This window comes from Solanum verrucosum, unplaced genomic scaffold, assembly GCF_900185275.1.
Source record: "Solanum verrucosum unplaced genomic scaffold, falcon-dt-bn FXZP01000183.1, whole genome shotgun sequence".
In the NCBI taxonomy this organism is placed as follows: Eukaryota; Viridiplantae; Streptophyta; class Magnoliopsida; order Solanales; family Solanaceae; genus Solanum; species Solanum verrucosum.
The window spans coordinates 1,576,716-1,596,256 of record NW_026020430.1 but is presented as its reverse complement, the minus strand read 5'-3'; the positions used below and the strand labels follow the sequence as shown (position 1 = coordinate 1,596,256).

Here is a 19,541-nt window from a genome sequence, read left to right as displayed (position 1 = left end):
CTGGAAAATTTATTGGTTTTGAATCATATCTTCAAGGTATTATTCTATGGCTTTAATTACTAATCTATTTCAGATTAGATTTAATCAAATCATTGCTTGTCACTTAAGCATGGAATTAACTTACAATTTGTTAGTATATTATATTTGTTGCGTGACATGTTACGTATCATTAAAATTAAAATTCCGTGCTTTATCGTCTAGGTTTATTCACTAATTTTTAATCTTGTGCAAGTTCTTTCCCCACCCCACAGAAATAAAAAATAAAAAGAAGAATATTCACAAGCATTAATCTTGCCTAGAAAGAAATGTACTTTTGAAAAAGAAAAAAAAAAAGTAGTTTAAAGAAAGGGACAATTCTGTAAAATCAACTCCACAAAATCCCTAAAAGTACTGCTTTAACTTTCTACTCAAGATCAAGAGTTGTGGCGGAGTGATAAGTACTCTTCATCCTTAACTAGAGATTTTGTGTTCGAGGTACAGAGTTGCCTTTGTTAGGGAGCGATAACAGAATGATTATTGCAATTTCTCAACTATAGACCAGTTCAATCTTCAAATATTCTTTTCAGTTAGTACAAGTCCATGATGTACTTGGAAAGTTACCCTCTCTTTTTTTCAAGTGATTCTTCTTTACCCTTTGAACAAGTCTTCTAACTAATTGAACAAAGCATTACATAAGCTTAAAACCATAGAACAAATTAATAATTCATTATAAAAGAGTAGCAGGGCCATGGTTCATGCATATATAGAGAGTATTTGTAAAAATTTCAGAACACATTGTATATACCCATGTTGAATACTACAAGTACAATGACTTTTCAACTACAAGTGATAAAATATGTCATAAGAAGTTTAGTAGTATTTGAAACTCTTATCAGTGTGCCACATACATATTGCTTTCCTTATACAACACATCATTGACAGAGCATATTTTACGCAGATGCCTAATCGAATACATACTTGTAACTTCCTAATACTATATTCTATCAAAGAAATTTACAATATACCTGCAATGCAGGTAATGGTCATCTTCCAAATCCTCCTCAGTTCCTTGATGGAAATGCATCCCCCTAGCAAAGCAGGTTTGCGGAGAGCTACGCATCAACCAATTCGATGCAAATTATCTGTTTAACAGCTCCCATTACTGATTCGCAACTGTACAATGGGAAAGAAAGGTACCATTCCCCTCCATGCCTATTCCACACATGCAAGACTTGATGCAACTCAACCCCTTTTATGAAGATCCTTGTAAGCTAAACAGGCATCATAAAACAGTTGCGAAGTATACTTCACAGGGTATAGTGATCAAACATTGTTGAATACGAGTATATTGCTATAGTGTTTCAAACCACCATCACAAGCAGTGGATCAGGGGATAAGTCCTATTAATGAGCTCAAATCCATCTCTGAAAGCAGAGAAGCATAATGTAAGAGGGGAAAAAAAAATGGTCTCTTGGATGAAATATATAATGTAGAAATATGTGAACTGGAACATCAGCCAAAGATTTTTAACAGCTAATGAAACACAAACATTTAAGAGAGTACGTGCATCTCAAGAGTCCTTAGCGGAATCACTACTAGACTGGATATACTACAAAAATGAGAAACTAAGGTAGAAAGTAATACCTGCCCAAGGAAAAACTACATCTACCAGTACAAGTATGACAAAGAATGAGCAGGCGCAGCAGATGGAACAGCATCAGCTGCTCGCGAGCCACTGCTTCGGTATTGTACAGTTGCTGGAACAGTATCAGTGAATTGATACGTATCAGATGTAGAGCTCCCGCCAGCAACATTATTGGGTTTGGTGTTTGGCAACCACGTAGAGATTGGCCTATAAGCATCACCAGATGTGGTGTTTGGCAACCTCATAGAGCCTTTCAATTATGGTGGAGGCCTATAAGCATCAGCAGGTATGGTGTTTGGAAAACCTGTATAGGTTTCCAAGTATGGTGGAGGCTTATAAGCATCACCTGTTATGGTGTTTGGCAACCTCGTAGAGGCTTCCAAGAATGGTGGAGGCCTATAAGCATCAGCAGGCATGGGGTTTGACAACCCCGTATAGGCTTCCAAGTACGGTAGAGGCCTATAAGCATCAGCAGGTATGGTGTTCGATAACCCTGTAGAGGCTTCCAAGTATGATGGAGGCTTATAAGCATCACCAAGTAGGGTGCTTGGCAAGACCGTAGAGGCTTCCAAGTATGGTGGAGACCCATAAGCATCAACAGTTATGGAGTTTGGCAACCCCATAGAGCCTGAGCCTGAGCCTTCCAAGTAGGATAATGGCCTATAAGCATAGCTGTGGGAGGCCAATCTGTCATACACGATTGCATCACCAAGTCGTCCACATAGCTGACCAGTATGACTTCCTATTTGCCCAGGTGTACTATCAACTAAATTCAGTCCATGAACTCCAGCACATGAACCTCCTTGCACTGATTTACTTGCCCCAGCTCCACCCATGGCCGCAACACCTCCCACAGGTCCCGGCAGTGAGCCAATAACATTCTCATGTATCGTGCCTGCAACAGGCGCATGCAATACCGATGGGGCCAGAGAATAACCATAAATGTGACCACCCGCTCCACCACCTTCTAACAAGGTGGTGTTGCTATTATCAACATGATTAACAACTTTTTGCTGATGCGGGGGCCATGGATTTGGAAAATATGAGTTTTTCATTTCTTTGTTGCTGAAACATCCAGATGACTCAGTCTCATCAATCTTTCTCTTTTGTGCCATCTTCTGATCACGTATATCCTTAACCAATTCAGCAAGTTCTTCCTGACATACAAGCTCATTCAATTCAGCAATTTCTTGCTCCAAGCTCATTATTTTTTCACATTGAATTGCCATCCGGGAACAAGTTTGGAAGGATCAATCCTGTGACGTTTCAAACATCCGTAAACAGATTTCAGATCAAACAAATATCTCTTTTTTGCTGCACGCACAGTAATAGTTTGTTTAAATCCCTTGATTTTTTTCGACAATGTCTCCTCGGACTCTTTTAAAAATGATGTTAAGAGTCCCAGAGGTTCAAGTTTTTCCTCAAAACCAAAAGTATAGGCAATGTCAATTGCGTTAATTACATTGCCCTTCACCCCCCACTGTATTAGTTTTGGGATATATTCCATGAAAATACTTGATCTCCTGAGGACACCAGAAATTAACTTGGCGCCCAACTGAAGCAAATAACTGATATCCGAATGTAAAAATCCATATGATGGAATACCAAAACATCCAAGGAGCAATAGCAAACCTCGGGCATCCATGTCATAAGCCTTTCTTACCCCTCCTTCGGAATTCAACCTCTCCTTCCATGCTAGAGCTGCCTGCTTGGCATCTTTCTTCACCCCTTCCGCAATCTCAACTACTCTCTCGCCCTCTACCATCGTCAACAATAAGCACTCCAAAGCCAATACAGAAGCTTCCCTTTGAAGGATCATATGTGACCCCTGAACGTAGGCACGGCTCCCCTGAAGATAAAACTTATCGAGACATTTCAACACGAGCATGGCTGGATTTTCCGAGAGTTTCAATGCCTTGGGGACTTGTTCACGCAGACTTTTTTTATCCGAGAGATGCTTTACCATGTAGTGCTTCAGACCACGATTGTCCATTGCTTTGCAGAGGCCTGCCAGCTCTGGACAAAGAGGGGTTTTCGCTCCCTCTCCCTCTTCTTCCTCTTCCTCTTCCACTCCCATTCCTACCACCTCCTCTTCATCTTCATCTTCATCTTCCTCCTCCTCCTCCTCCTCCTCCTCCTTCTCCACCTCTTCTTCCTCTTCCTCTTCCTCTTCCTCTCCCACTCCCACTCCCACCACCTCCTCTTCCTCTTCCTCTTCCTCCTCCTCAGAAGGGTCAAATTCCCGGGATGGTTCTGGCTCTGGGATTGACACTGCTGGCGGTGATAACGAATTGGTATTAGTTGTATATGGGGGTGGGAGCATTAGCATAGAGAACGAGTGGATTGAGTTACAGGAGGAATCGATATGTAATCGTAGCCCAGTTAAACACCGTTGGAATGTGGAGAGAGAGTCAGAGAGTTTGCGGAGATTAGCAATGATCAATTCCCTTGAATGTGTTGGCAATTCCGAATGTTTCTGCTCTGTTACTTGTTTCGGTTCTGTTTGGACCAATTGAGTGGCCAACGGTGGCGTAGCATTGCCGGTATCCGGTGGTTCATCCATCGTACTCATCTACAAGTGGGAGAACCAGAAAATTGACCACAAAGAAGAACTATTAAAAACCCTCAAATATACTTCTCGAGCCCGTACATTCGGCTTGCCTCTGCGATTTAGGACCTGTGAGAATTTTTTTGCTTTTCTCAAAAATAAAATTACTATAATTAAAAAATAATATTTGATCATGAAAAGTTTAAATATAATTTTAATTTATATTTAAAACAAATTGTAATTTAATCTTAAAAATAATAAAATTTAATTTCACTTTTTATATATAAAATCAAAAAAAAAATTCTATTTAAATTACTTAATTTTTTAAAAAACTTCATTTAAATTATATTTCATATTTTTTTTATAAAAAGTACTAACACAATTTCGTTGTCATAACCGTTAACCATCATTTTGCAATCACCCCTAATCATTATTACTTTCACTAATACCAATAATTATCATTATTAATCAATATTATATATTGCAAACCATCATTATGTGTCAATAGCATTTCATTACTAATTATCAATCGTTATCACCAACAACCATGATTAATCACACAATTGTATACCATGAAATATTATCCATAACCACCATCATCAGTCAACATTATTTTCAATCGAAACACATAATCACCATCGTTAGTCATTACTATCATCAATTGCCATATGATTTTTTAAAAATATTTTATTAATGTAATAGTATATCATCTTAGTGTTTTCTTTGAATTTTATGTTTATTATTATTTTTTAAATACATACCAATTTCATACATTTAGATGTTGAGAAAACAATCGTTTAACTATTTAGAATTCAGATTTTAATTTAACATCTTAATATTCATGTCATTAAATCTTAAGACACGTTTTAATATTCAAATATCTGTGTAGATTAAAACGTCAATCTATCATGACTCAAAATCTCATGTCATGATAGCACTTACTAATATTTTGCCAGTAGATAAATCAAATCCGTAGTCTAGAACCAAAAGTAACAAACTATCATGTGAAAGATGAATGCATAAGATGGTGAACAAATACAAAAAGCAAAAGGAGAAAGAGAGAGAACAAGCTATACATAAGTACAAGGTAAATACAAACATATAATGAACCGTATCTGAATACAAAATAAAGGCTTGCCAAGAAAAAAAAACTGAGGGAGAATGACAACTTCGAACATCAAGAGCTGACCCTAGGCCTTCGAGCCACAAATATTGCGCGAAGTACATGTCAACGACGAGAACTCATAATATGATCTACAAGCTTAATTTAATTGAAAATAAATAAGGCCTAAATTTCTTACTTCCATTAAGTATAAATAAATCACGCTTAATAATTATTTATTGTAAAACATTTGCCTTACTTTTTTCTGAAATGAAGTTTAAAATACACGAGATCGTATTTTGTTTCTACTTAACTATGTTTCTTAGCTAACTTGTTCACTAAAGTTTGGACAAATAAAATGAAATTATCTTAAGGGTCGTTTGATAGAGTGTATAAGAATAATGCAAAATAGGGTATATTAGTAATGCATGCATTAGTTATGCCTGCATTATTTCTTATACACTGTTTGGTTTGATATATTAGAAATAACAAATCTTGCATAATTTCCATTAAAAAAATGTATGTTTACAAAAATACCCTTCACACTTTATTTCTTTGTACATTTCCTTTGCAACAAGATTCTTTGCTAAAACAACAAAACAAATTTCTTTGTTAAAACATTATTAACTCCTCTTCTTACTTTTTTTCAAATATAAAATTAAATAGTTGTTACTATTGCGTCAAAATATTTTTGTGGAAAGTTGGCAAAGGATTTTTTTATCAAACTAATCGTCACAAATAGTAAATATTTTGATTAAACTATATTGAAATAAGATTATTTTTTTAAAAAGAAGATGTCAATTTTGCTAAGCTCAAAATTCGATCACATATCTTGCTAAGCTCAGCCTCAATTTTTTTTGAGATAAAACAAGTCTAAAAATAAAAAATAAAAATTGATGGAATGTAAAGGAGATACATGCAGCATAGACCTAAGATAATTCCTAACTGTAAAGGGGTACCCTATTAAAATCAGTATATGCACTTTATATATATTAGGAGTCTGCGCATATGCTTTAGCAGCCACAGATCTTATTTCCTAGTGCAATTGAAATACAAAAAAGTATTACCAACAATCGAATTTATAAATAATGGAGATGTTATTCTTAAAAGATTTAGCAGCCACATAGAAGATGAAAGGTTTCTAAAACACAATACCATGAAAAATGGAGATTTAAAAAAAAAGGCTTTGAAGGTAGTTTTGTAATTATATAATCTAATGCAAGTGTTTAAATGCTATGTATTATTAATACCTAAGATTTTTTGGTATTAGTAATACACAACTTAATATACAATATAGTGTATAACTAATGTTTGAATCAATTATACATGACATGAAAAAGTGTACCAAACAAAGTATTATTAATACACACATCTAATGCATGCATTATTATTCCTAATACATTATCAAACGACCCCTTGATTTAAAGATATGTTAAATGTACAATTTTTTTTTTTAATCTTGTGATCTTAAAAATATGTTAAGTGGAAAAATAAAATTAAAAATTTGGGGGAAAAAAGGAGGTCTAAATTGTATTTTGGGGGTTTTCTTTTCAGAAAGTTGAAGAAAAAATAAAATAAATTCAGAAATTAGTATGCCTACCTTACTACTTACAGTGTTGCTTGCTATTGAGTTGACTATTTAAATAGGAAATCAATTTCCTTTCTTGTTTATTCCATTGAAGAAGTTGTCTTCCTTCATCTGGATCCGGTAAATGGGTCGTATGATTTCTCAGTTGGTCCTACCATTTCACTTGCTGCTAATGCTGGGTGTCTCTCTGGCTTCACTAAATGACCATCGCTACAACATTGGAGATGAAGTCCCTCTTTTTGTCAACAAAGTTGGTCCTTTGAATAATCCCAGGTACTCCCTCAATTGGGGTTTATCAGATTTTCTTTTGATTCCATGAGGAATGTTGTTAAAATTGTTGAATTTTGTGCTGTTATTGACAATATTGTTGCCATTAATCAGACTTGTTGCCGAAAAACTCTTCCTGTCACCTTAGGTAGATCCAGGATGTTTAAATACTCCTTCTGTCCCAATTCATAAGATACTTTTTCGTTTTTGGAGAGTCAATTGATCGGCAATTTGCACACGGAGTATTCAAATTTTTTGAAATGAAATTTATATATTTGTAAACTACGTAAAAAGTACTATAAATCACAATGATTGATAATTTAAAATGTTTAAAAGTTTTATAAAAAACTTACATTAAAAAAATAGATTTGTTTGAATCTCGAAATCCGAAAAGTGCCACATAATATGGCACGAAGGGAGTACCATTACACTCGTTGATACTCTGTGACAGTGGCAATAAACTTAGTATAAATACATACATTCAGCTTGGAAGAGAGGTTCAACTAATAATCACCAAGAATTTTAAACAAAATGTGCTGCTACTAAGGATAACTGAGTTTTAAGGCTTCAAGTCTAGCCACTTTGAGAAAGGCCTAGTGACCAAGTTTGTTCGGTATAGTTTCCCAAATTGGAATACACAATGTTAATTTTGTTGTTCGAAGTGTTCTCAGGAGATGTCAAATCAGTTGATGATATAGATTAGAAAGTGGGAAGTAACGGATGTTATGTCATTTCCCAAGGACAAAGAGACTGATGAGGGACTATAATTGGTCTTGAGTGCTTCTATTCTTGAAGACGAAGATAGTCATTGATGGCATTTCACCTAAAAGTTGTCTTTAAGAATCATTTCTATATCCTTTATCCATTGAAAAATGAATTGCTTAAACTTAAATTGTGCGAAGTGAAATGAGTTGTCATCTCCTTATATGGTTTTGACAATCCTCAACCCACAGGCTAGCTTTTGGGGTTAAATTAGAACTTATGTCTATTTTCTCAAAATGGAAACAAAACCAGACTCATCCTTATTCTTGATTTACCCAATATTGGGTTCCAATGCATGACCTGAGCTACAATAGAATTTAGGGTTTCGGCAGAGCCAAGTAGTTTAAGGCTAACCCCTATATTTATGGTAAGATATTCACTTAATATTTATAAATAATTTACCAGAACCCAGTAAGCAAATAGAGTATTGGTTCAAAACTAATAAACTTAAAATCCTGAATTTGCCTTTGCAGTCCAATGTTACATTGATCATGCATCACATGTCCAGTCCTAGCATGGGTAAGGGGTGCTAAGGGTCCCCTATTTGTTGAGGGTATGGCCTATTGTCTTCTTCTGTGGTTGTAGCCTTTGGCAATCCTCATCTCATGAGCTAAACTTTGAGTTGAGTTAGGTCAAGGTTCATACTTTTAACTTATCGCTCCTCATCTTTGTGGCAAATTATTTTTTGACTTGCAAGCTTGATATGTTTCAGAGAGAGAGATTTTGTTCATGGTACACATATTTTACAATTCTTCAATACATGTTCGAAAATTTGACAATTAATTCTTTTTGTAAGTTTAGATGGTAATGGGTATTAGATTCCTAAAAATGTTTGGTATATCCACACTTTTAGACATGAATTTGCTTCTTTCTTGGAGCTTTCCTTCTTCCATGATTGTATTTGTTATGCTAATTTTTGTGGTATACTTCTAAACATTTCTCTTTTGGATCATCTTTCATTGCGGCTTTCTTTCTTCCTATTTTTGCTTTCTTTTGCCAAAAAGAACTATGAGATCTTTCAGCAAAATGTATCCTCCTTAGGAAGTCAATGATTTTTTATTTTTTTTGCACTTGTTGATATCTTCCATGGATTTCCCAGGCTATTGTGGTACATGCTAAAACTTCTATGTGCTACATAAATGAAGCTGTTAATCATCTTGAAGAACTTTCAGCATCTGCATTTAAATGTCTTCAAGTTTCAAGGTCCCCATTCTCTTATCTTTTTCTAAGCATGAAATATTTTCCCTTTTCAAATCCCAACATAAACCAACATATATGGATACTTTTCTTTCTTTTTAGATGGAAGCTCTCCAACTCTGCATCTTCCATTGTTATTTTTTTTAGTGGCTTTAGTAATCCTTAGAGGGTCTTTCTCATTCTTGTGCAAACTTCTATGTAATTTGAATCATCAAAGGAAGGACCTTAATGTAAAATATCCAAGTTTTCTTGCTTGCTGAAAAAGTAAAATGTCTGAGTTTTCACCCTTGCAGCAGATAATCCTGATATTCCTATATCTGTTATTCTTTTGCAGTGAAACATACCAATATTATGACCTGCCATTCTGCCAGCCAGGTCAGCATTTTTAGCTTGCACTAGTATAGTCTACCCCAACTAGTTAGGCATAGTTGCTTTGTATCTTGCTAGGGTACTGTCATATTTTCTTGCAAACATGCTTCGTTTTTCTTTCTGTTGAGCTGAGGGTCTATTGGAAACAACCTCTTTATCCCCACAAAGGTAGAGGTAAGGTTTGCATACATCCTATCTTCCCCAGACTCCACTTGTGGGATTATTCTGGGTATGTTGTTGTATTATACATACACACTATACTATTAACTTCTTCTGCTTCTTATATACTTACATAAACTCAAAATATTATGACTGGTTAGACCAAGAGCAAACTGTGATAAAAATATTGTACTGTTTTATATATTTTGTATTTGTATGACTGGTAATCTCTAGAGTTAGTTATATTAAAAATTTAACTACTTACCTTCAAGAATTTTGACCTTTTAGTTTCACTTGACAGGTGAGCTGCTTCCGGAAAAGGAATCCCTTGGGGAAGTTCTGAATGGTGACCGTTTAACCAATACCTTGTATCAGTTGAAATTTGGAGCGGAGAAAGATGGGGTTGTCCTGTGCCACAAGAAGCTTGATCAAAATGATGTCTCAAAGTTCAGGGCTGCTATTATTAAAGATTACTACTACCAGATGTACTTTGATGATCTCCCTTTCTGGGGATTTGTTGGGAAAATTGAAGATGAACTCTGGACCCTGGATGGAAAGGGCCCCAAGTATTTTCTCTTTAAGCATGTCCAATTTGATGTTCTTTACAATGGAAACCAAGTCATAGAAATACATGCTCTCAGTGATCCAAGCAATGTTGTGGATATAACAGAGGATATAGACCTAAATATTACCTTCACATATAATGTACGCTGGAATGAAACATCAATTCCATTCAAGAATAGAATGGCAAGATACTCTAGGGCTTCGGCAAAACCAGTGAACCATCAAATTCATTGGTTCTCGATAATTAATTCAATTGTTATTTCTGTTCTGCTGATGACCTTTTTTGCTGTGAGTATGATGCAGCGCCTTAAGAATGATCTGAGAAAGTAAGCCTCATATCATGCCCATTTTTGCTAATGGCACAACAAATAATCTATGTACATGAAAGCATCTGAAGCTGAAAGCACTGTCATCATATTTGTATGGCTGATATGCAGATGGTCTAGCGGTGATGAAGAGGAAGACAAAGAAGTGGGTTGGAAGTACCTTCACGGTGACGTTTTTAGATGTCCACCAAACATGCCTCTGCTCTGTGCAGTTATTGGTGCTGGTACCCAGCTTTTGACCTTGTAAGTTAGCTCTTATTTATTTGTCAGATGATTTCATAGTTGTTTATGCCGTTCATATGACAAGCGAGCCATCTTCTATTTCTTTTCTGACATCTCACTGGAAGAGAATCTCTGTGCATAAGATTGTCTGTTTGATATTTAGCTCAAGATATTGTATCTCTAGGCTCTAGTTTAGGATATTGTATTACATACCCTATAAGATCCAGTAATAAGAAAAATATGAACCTCATCATATATTCAACACTATCACCCCAAAAAGATGTTGAGGACATCTATTCTCCTCAAAAGAGAAGTTTTGCTTTCTTCCTTGGAAGCATCTTTTGTTCTTGACTTCTTTCCAACCAGACTATCCACATGATACGTTATGCAGTAGACTTCAACATATGCTTCCTTCTTTTATCCATCCTCTGCCCTTGCCAACAAACTCTTACAATGCCTTTGTCATTTTGTGACAATGTCATCCCACCATTATGTTCCATGGTATCAGTATCAGCATCATTTATCTTCTATATTCGGTAGTGTTCCGGTAAAATTAAGATATAATGGGAAGATAGCTTCGAGGAAATATTGTTTAACCTTGACAATTAGAGCTTAGATATTTTGAAAATATATAGGACAGAAGGTCTTCTAACAAGATAATGTAAAACCTTCAATTTATGAATTCTAAAGATAATGTAAAACCTTTTCCATTTAAGCTCTTTTTTGTATTTTCAAAGTAACCGGTGTGGTTTCCATCATCTGCCAATATTTTCCATGTATGGGTGGTCCTTATTGCATGATTATGTTCGACCTATTTGTATTACCTAATTGATCATGCAAGGCACATTTTTTGCCTTTGGTTAACTGTTTCTGATGCCCATACAGGTTCTGCTGCTTATTTATATTGGCGTTTCTTGGTGTCTTATATCCATATAATCGTGGAACTCTCTTGACATCCTTGGTCATAATTTATACCCTTACATCTGCAGTTGCAGGATACAGCTCTGCCTCCTTCTACTGTCAATTTATTGAAACTGGATGGGTAACTTTTATCAACTTCCTTCCAACTTTTTATATCTGTAATTATTGTTTATCCAGGAACTGAAAACTTTTTTTTTTTACCTCTAGGAAAGGAGCGTTACTTTCTCCACGGTGCTCTTTCTTGGACCATTCCTCTTAATGCAGTTTTTCCTTAATTCAGTCACGGTATCATTTGGGGCTACTTTAGCTATTCCATTTGGCACCATACTTGTCATTATTCTTGTTTATACCCTCGTCGCTATTCCACTGCTTGCTCTTGGCGGGATAATTGGCAATCGGCGTAGGTCTGAGTTTCAAGCACCATCTGCCACAAAGAAGTGCGCAAGAGAGATTCCATCTCTAGCTTGGTACAGGAAGACACCTGGTCAAATGTTTTTGGCTGGTCTTCTACCTTTCAGTGCCATTGTTGTTGAGTTACACCAGTTGTATTCTACCCTTTGGGGCTACAAGATTTCGACTCTTCCTGGTATTCTGTTCTTTATGTTTATAATCCTCATGCTGCTCACTGTGACCCTAAGCATCGGTTTGACATATATTCAGCTGACAGTGGAAGACCATGAATGGTGGTGGCGGTATGTATCAATTTGGATGTTTCTTTGTACTAATCATTCCTAGGGACTGCATGCATACATAAATTTGGATATTTCTTTGTACTAATCATTCCTAGGGACTGCATGCATACATATCTCGCCCGTTTTATTTTCGTCACTGCATAAGCTACTTTCTTGCAACTTTATGACATTAATGAGTGACTCATGGAATCATGGTACCGTGAGAGGTATTGTGTGTTACAGAAGAACTGAATGACAACTGAGTATTGTTGAACACCAGATGCAGGACACTAGAGTTAACATGAGGTCCCTCTCTTCGGGACCAAATCCCACTTTTTTCTGTTCATCAATTACAGTTAACATCAGTTTTGACATTCATTGTAGTTGTCATTCTGGTAATGAAATTGAACTCTTTACATTTGTTAAATTGGGAGTGCCAAATAAGTTTTACTTAGTGAGTCTGGTGTAATTGTTCTCGCGCATTTATGCATAAGTTGTAACCCTCATTTATACTGGATCAATATATATGTTGAGCAAAATGTGAACCCAGATTCAAAAGAATTTTAGATTCCCAAACAATTATTAGCAGATATCTAAGAGATAACTGCAATGTTACTTAATTTACTAAGTTGCTGCTTGCGATTCATTTGTTCTATTTGCTAGTTCTTTCACAATATCTGTGGCTGCCTCAGAAGACTGATAAATATGGTATTTGATGCAGGTCTATTTTCCGTGGGGGCTCAACTGCTGTATTTATGTTTGCCTACTCCATATACTTCTATTGCAAATCAAACATGAGTGGGGTCTTCCAGACTACCATCTTCTTTGTATACAACACTTGCATATGCTATGCATTTTTCCTTATGCTTGGAACAATCAGTCTCCGCTCTTCCTTGATGTTTACCCGTCACATCTACCATGCTGTAAAAAGTGAATGAGAGTCCTCCTTGATTGCTACTATTTGAAGCACTCTTCAGTGATCTGTGAAGTTGAACTAAAAGGGTTTCCATTTTCGTGCTTGATATCATTTCACAACCTCTTCAGTGATATGAGAAAGCTAAACAAAATGAGAAAATGTCTCTTGTTTTTGGACAACTGAGCATTGACAGCAAAACTAGCAGAAGTTGATGTCAAATTTGGAAACTACTTGGCATCCCTATATGAGCTGGAAATATGATCAGATGTTGGATGAAACTATGTAGTTACATTTAATCGGTTCTTGTTGTTAACATCAATTGAGAATTTTAGCACTGCCTGGTAGTTCATTCTGCTTACTGTTTGTTCCTATACAACTCAGGTTTGATTCGATGAAAGTTGTTTTGCAGTTTATGGACCATTCTATGTATCAACTATGTGAAAATACGATGAAATCTGCATATTTTTAACTGCAAACACGAGACAACTCCAGAGGCATTGGACGGGTAGGGTTTTTCGTTCCACAAAGATCTTAATAACAGTATTAATTAGCGCGAAATAAAGAAGTTTCTCATATTTAAAATTCACATTTGACACTAACTAGAGAAGTTGAAATGTCGGAGAATTCTCCTTTTATTCTTTTAAGCATGGTGAAAAACTAGAGAGTTGCTGGGATACAAAATCTTGAAGGATACTCTTTGTTGCCATGGAAATGGAAACAGTTTCACTGAAATTTTTTCCTTAAGGCAATGCAGATATCAAATAATTAGCCATGACCAGCATGGCCAAGTAAAAATAATTGAAATGTTGGTCTTCAACTCAAATGAGCATCCATTACTGCAAATCTATTCAGATGGTCGCTGTCCCAAAACTGAAATATCCTCATAACGCTTCTGTATTTCAGTAACAAAAAAAAAAAACATTAGTTACAAGATTGACACAAGCCCAACAAGAACATAATGAGAAGAACTATGAGCAAGAGGGGAAAAACATGGCCTAGGACCCAAACAAATATACTAGAATGAAAAAAATGCTCATCATGCTTTACCTTGAGAGCTAAATATTTAATAGGAACATTTTGAGCAGAGGCGCACACAAGGTACTTCGTTAAAAAATTACAAAATTATTTTTATTGTATGTATAATAACGGATGACAAATTATGACAAGAAATAACATACCCCAATATTGTTGTTCTCCCAGACCTTATGAACCCCATAATCTACTGCCTGCAAATAGTAAAAATAAAAAAAATGAAATCAAACTCGTAACCCATCTGAATCTGATAAACAATTGCATTAACATCGATTCAGATCCAATTTTAAACATCCCCAAATAATGATCCGAAACAGAAACACAAATATGAATAAGATAAAGAAAACAGACAAACCCGTTCACCAAGTAAAGCGCCAGCGATTACGAATGTTACATAGACAGAGTTGCGACGCATAAGCACTCTGTAAAGTCCTTCAAAAAGCCCACCTCTGCTTCTCTCCATTGCAGGGGATTCTACTTTCTACCTCTGCAACTCACTTTTTATTTCCACCCATTAGACCGGTTCAACACTGCACCTGGTTTTTTGGAAGTAATGAGAACATGTTATTAATGTGATATATTTTTATTTTAAAACTTTTTTTACTTTCGCCCACCCTAACTAAATCCTCATACTACATGCCAACGATATCATAATTTGTTTATCCATTGAAAGTAACCATAATAGCCATGTTCATATTCTTACTTCGAAAAACTGTAGTGTAGTGTCAAACCGCAAACAGCTCAACATCGAATTTCGTGATTATGTATGGAATTTAAGTAGATATAACATGCTCCTTTTCATGTTCTAGTATGTCATCTCCTTCTTCTCGAATATGTTTGTTATCTTACTTTCATTACTTCAATTATAATTAGTATAATTATGTCATTCAAGTATCAACTTGATTATTAGCTATTGTAATTGAGTAAGGTCCAGTTTGGTCATAGATTTCACGAGTAATATTTGGGGGGAAATTTGGCAAATAGTATTTGTCCATACAATTTGTCATTATTTGGCAAATACCCAAAATTTCCAAATACTAGTTTTTTCTAATATTTGGGCCAAATCTCATTATTTGGGATCTTTTAAAAATTGAAATTTTACACCACTTTTATTTTTTACAAAAACACCCTCTATAGTAATTGTTTGTGTTGTATTACATTATGTTTTACGTGAACACCAAAATAGTGATGAAAATATTTAGCGAATATGAAAGTGATGATATGATTGTTGGTGAAAATGATGAACAATCGGCTCAAGGTAACAAAGTCATGTGTTTTGTCTACTTCACGATATATGGAATTATGCTTGTTGCACTCACTCCAAACTACCACATTGCTCCAGTGTCATAGACACTACTTGTTATTTGTTGCAACGAAGATCCAATTGACTTGTAATACAAATTTATGGTTAGTTTTGATAGTTTTTAAAACTTATGGGTATAAATCATATTTTTCTAAAAAAGTGAAATATGTTTCCCAAATACTATATGGCCAACACATGTGAAATTTCACCCAAATTTTTACCTAATAATATTTGGAAATCTATGGCCAAACGCTAGCATATGTTTGCAAAAAAATTGCACGACCAAACACGTCCGGTTGTCATACATTGGTCCAATTGTTTGAGCAATATTTTTATTTTACCCATGATTTTAAATTGGTCTAGAATCTCCTTACCTGCATTAATTTTGGACTATCTCTTGTGAGATGACTCTTTTTCTGTAGAACAGACCCAAGAATTGTAAATGCAAGGGGCACCATTATCTTAATTATTATAGACATGTTGATTTTTTTTCCCTTCAAGTATTATTGACGTGATCAATTACTGTGGAGCTGTCTGATTTTTTGTTATTCTTTTATAAAAAGAATCAACCAAAAAAATCAGGTGAACTCACTAAATATCTACATGTGCATCCCAAATCAACTACTAGAACCACTTTAGCTTTGTTTCTAGGGATGTCAAATATAGATATATAGTTTCGAGGTTATCGAATGTTTGGGACTCTTCAACTCTAAAGTCAAAATTTTCATTAAAGAAATCAAAATATGAAGAAGTGAATACACAAAAAGCCAAAGAAATCTAACATCTACCATCAATGTAATTTTTATTTGAAGGAGATTCAGATGAACCCCTTGCTCTCACCTAGCTACCGTATGCTCTTAAGGTCAATGTTATATACAATATAGTCCAATTGTAAGTTGTGATCATGAAAAACATTAATTAATAGATAATGGTGAATTATAATTATTTATTCTTAACAAGAAGAGTTAAATGTGACAATATAACAATCTTTTCATGTTAATTTCCCTATTCAATGATAAACATATTTTACTTCCACGTTCAAAAGAGAACGTGATTATCACTTCCATCTCTTAATTTTCTGAAACCTAGCTATGTTCATGAAAAACTAGAAAATGCACCAAGCTAGAAATAAGTTTAAAATGTGACAAATGACCATTAATTGAGTAATATTAAACCAAAAATATTGAATTGAAACGAACCAAACCAAATTAAGAACTGGGCTGTTGACTTTCTTCCATTTAAAGGGCCTGCGTGCTATGGCCCAGTTTCTATTCCATCCTGCCCGAGCCCGGCCCATTTAGAGCCCTATATTTAAAAAGATAGCAATCCACTGGACTTCTCATCATCGGCTTACAAACCCTAAATCGAGGGTTTTCTCTTACAGGTACCTTTCTCATCTACCTCTTTCTCATTCACATTGATGCATCATTTCTAGGTTCAATTTGTGTATACGATTGTAAGATTTTGTTTCCTTTGGTTGTTGTGAAGACGTGAAAATGATGATTTGTTTTCTTTAGCTGCCGTGATATATCTGAAAGTTTTTTTTTTGATTGACAGGTGAGTTTGACAGAGAAGGAGAGCTTTTTGAGCCATGAGGTATGAATCAAGCTCCAAATTTCTGTTTTTTTTCTTTTCAATATGTTAGTTATTTCACTCTCTGTTATATCTTCTATGTTTTGCTTTGATAATCAATTTTCTGCATTGATTTGCTGATTATAAATAGTTGATTTACTTTTCTATGCAATTTTTCTTCATATTTATGTTTTAAAAAGGGCAGTAATACTACGCATCTGAAGCCTTCATACTCTTAGAATATTGGTTGTAACAAGCTTGTATTATTTGGCATTATTTTGATTTCCTTTGACGATTAATCTCCGAAAATGATATTATAGGTGGTTAATTAGTCAACTTTTTTTTATTATTTCCTTAGTTAAGTGATAGAATCCCTGATTATAAATCCTTTCTTTCAAATAGCTTGTCTTTTATGTGAAAACCACAAGTATTATGATTGTGGAGTTCGTGTTAATCAAAATGCTTGACAAATGCTCCTTCCGTGTTCAGCATTGAAATAATAGTTTTGATTGATTTTTCATTTTCATTATATTTTTTACTATAGGACATATTCTTTTAGTTTAGTTATATTGTCTCAATTATTAAACAACCCCTTCTGATGTCCATATAAAGGTATTGCTGATTACCTGTAGTTAATTAGTTTGATTTTGATTCTTTTACAGTAAGCTTCAGAGTGAGGCTCTCAGAGAAGCCATCTCTGTGATTAAGAATGATTCAGCAGAGAAGAAAAGGAAGTTCAGTGAGACCATTGAGCTCCAGATTGGACTGAAGAACTATGATCCCCAAAAGGACAAGCGTTTCAGTGGATCAGTTAAGTTACCACACATTCCTCGCCCTAAGATGAAGATCTGTATGCTTGGAGATGCTCAGCATGTTGGGGAGGTAATCCTAATGAATATGTTTACTAGTGCCATTAACTGAGCTGACTATGTCAAGAACTATTCTATTGCTGAAAGACTTTTACTGATATATATCTCTTGCTTGTAAGATTTAGCTTAACAATGAGATGATTAATTTCTCATTAAACAAGCCTGGAACATCAGAAATCTTCTTCATAGCCCACCAGACATGACACTTTAATGTGAATTTAGTCTTTATTATTGCTGTTGTCTTGGAAATTTTGTGGCTGTTAAGTTCAGATTGGCAAAAAACTACTTCTGTTTGTACCATTCCCGAGTCGTCAGTTTCTTTGTTTAGAAAGATGATTAAAACTTTGTGCTCTATGTTTGCAGGCAGAGAAGATTGGTTTGGAGTACATGGATGTTGAAGGCTTGAAGAAGCTCAACAAGAACAAGAAACTGGTCAAGAAGCTTGCAAAGAAATACCATGCTTTCTTGGCTTCCGAATCTGTCATTAAGCAGATTCCTCGTTTGTTGGGGCCTGGTCTGAACAAGGCAGGCAAGTTCATAGATTATCTTAATTCTTTATATGCTGTTTGTTTAGGTTTGCTGCTTTTGTTCATCCAGTAGAATGTTGCATTTGTCACTTTCTTTCAGTAGCAATCATGTGCTCATGGTAGTTTAGTCCAGCTTGTATGTTCACCTTCAAATTCATGTCTGAGTTGCTTTTTCCATTTGTAAATGCAGGTAAGTTTCCCACCCTTGTTTCCCACCAAGAGTCTCTTGAATCCAAGGTTAATGAGACCAAGGCCACAATCAAGTTTCAATTGAAAAAGGTGCTCTGCATGGGTGTTGCTGTTGGAAACATGGATATGGAGGAGAAGCAGATCTTCCAGAATGTGCAAATGAGTGTCAACTTTCTTGTTTCATTGCTGAAGAAGAATTGGCAAAATGTGAGTACATCTCGGAGTCCTAGTTAAACCATCTCTATTCAACTTTTTCAATATTTTCCTGGACTGAATCCTTTAATTCTAGTTCTAATTTCCGCAATTTTTTTGTCAATACAGGTTAGGTGCTTGTACTTGAAGAGCACCATGGGAAAAACACAACGTATCTTTTAAGAAGATTTTCTGTTTCTGTTGGAAATTTTCTGGCTTTCTGGTTGTGAGCTATTGACACTTGAAAATTTTGGGTAGTTGTGATTTTTGTTATCTTGTTTTGAATATCTATAAAACTTTTAGGGGTATGTTTGCTTTCAACTTTTCTTCGTTAATGATGTTATCATTGATCCCAGTAGCATCCAAGATGCCAATTGCAGTGCATAACTTTACTCTGCCGTTTTGACAACGAAACATAAAACACTATTGTCTTCGATAACAATCTCACGGTACATAAAGTATTTTTTATTTTCTCGAAAAGACACTTGAAAAAAAGATTTTGCTCAAGCAGCGTACATTGAAAAGGGGAACTATATTCTGCAGGTTTTATTTTAATTGCCTCTTCAAAATTAACCTTAGTGCTTAGCCTATATGGAAATTGGTGAAGTCCCCTTTAGATGA

At 35.2% G+C, this 19,541-nt stretch overlaps 4 protein-coding genes across 4 annotated transcripts; 2 read left to right on the top strand and 2 right to left on the bottom strand.

Annotated features, from left to right (window-relative positions):
- Positions 1-1,881: 1,881 nt before the first annotated feature.
- On the bottom strand, positions 1,882-4,187 carry LOC125807678 (uncharacterized). The gene is given in 2 exon segments (XM_049487414.1): positions 1,882-2,835; positions 2,838-4,187. Coding segments are annotated over 2 exon segments (2,304 nt in total).
- A 2,713-nt stretch (positions 4,188-6,900) lies between these two features.
- LOC125807426 (transmembrane 9 superfamily member 5) lies at positions 6,901-13,478 on the top strand. Its single transcript, XM_049487140.1, has 7 exons — positions 6,901-7,135; positions 9,423-9,463; positions 9,918-10,506; positions 10,618-10,749; positions 11,614-11,770; positions 11,857-12,341; positions 13,042-13,478. The coding sequence occupies exons 1-7, from the start codon at positions 6,987-6,989 to the stop codon at positions 13,256-13,258; spliced, it is 1,770 nt and encodes a 589-aa protein (XP_049343097.1). The 5' UTR covers positions 6,901-6,986; the 3' UTR covers positions 13,259-13,478.
- A 602-nt stretch (positions 13,479-14,080) lies between these two features.
- Positions 14,081-14,731, bottom strand: LOC125807677 (cytochrome b-c1 complex subunit 9, mitochondrial-like). The gene is made up of 3 exons (XM_049487413.1): positions 14,624-14,731; positions 14,415-14,462; positions 14,081-14,128 (listed from the first exon to the last, which is right to left on the bottom strand). The coding sequence occupies exons 1-3, from the start codon at positions 14,729-14,731 to the stop codon at positions 14,081-14,083; spliced, it is 204 nt and encodes a 67-aa protein (XP_049343370.1).
- Positions 14,732-16,899: 2,168 nt separating this feature from the next.
- LOC125807463 (60S ribosomal protein L10a-1) lies at positions 16,900-19,239 on the top strand. Its single transcript, XM_049487183.1, has 6 exons — positions 16,900-16,955; positions 17,129-17,167; positions 17,806-18,025; positions 18,376-18,541; positions 18,730-18,935; positions 19,050-19,239. The coding sequence occupies exons 2-6, from the start codon at positions 17,163-17,165 to the stop codon at positions 19,101-19,103; spliced, it is 651 nt and encodes a 216-aa protein (XP_049343140.1). The 5' UTR covers positions 16,900-16,955; positions 17,129-17,162; the 3' UTR covers positions 19,104-19,239.
- The last annotated feature ends 302 nt before the right edge of the window (positions 19,240-19,541 follow it).

Excerpts from the sequence above, each read along its gene's own strand:
- LOC125807677 (XM_049487413.1), bottom strand. The coding sequence starts at position 14,731 with ATGGAGAGAAGCAGAGGTGGGCTTTTTGAAGGACTTTACAGAGTGCTT. Across the intron at positions 14,463-14,623 it reads GCGCTTTACTTGGTGAACGG|GCAGTAGATTATGGGGTTCA; the intron begins GTTTGTCTGTTT and ends TACTATTTGCAG. Across the intron at positions 14,129-14,414 it reads GGGAGAACAACAATATTGGG|AAGCGTTATGAGGATATTTC; the intron begins GTATGTTATTTC and ends ACTGAAATACAG.
- LOC125807463 (XM_049487183.1), top strand. Across the intron at positions 18,026-18,375 it reads ATGCTCAGCATGTTGGGGAG|GCAGAGAAGATTGGTTTGGA; the intron begins GTAATCCTAATG and ends CTATGTTTGCAG. Across the intron at positions 18,542-18,729 it reads GCCTGGTCTGAACAAGGCAG|GTAAGTTTCCCACCCTTGTT; the intron begins GCAAGTTCATAG and ends TTGTAAATGCAG.
- LOC125807426 (XM_049487140.1), top strand. The coding sequence starts at position 6,987 with ATGGGTCGTATGATTTCTCAGTTGGTCCTACCATTTCACTTGCTGCTA. Across the intron at positions 7,136-9,422 it reads GGTCCTTTGAATAATCCCAG|TGAAACATACCAATATTATG; the intron begins GTACTCCCTCAA and ends ATTCTTTTGCAG. Across the intron at positions 12,342-13,041 it reads GACCATGAATGGTGGTGGCG|GTCTATTTTCCGTGGGGGCT; the intron begins GTATGTATCAAT and ends TATTTGATGCAG.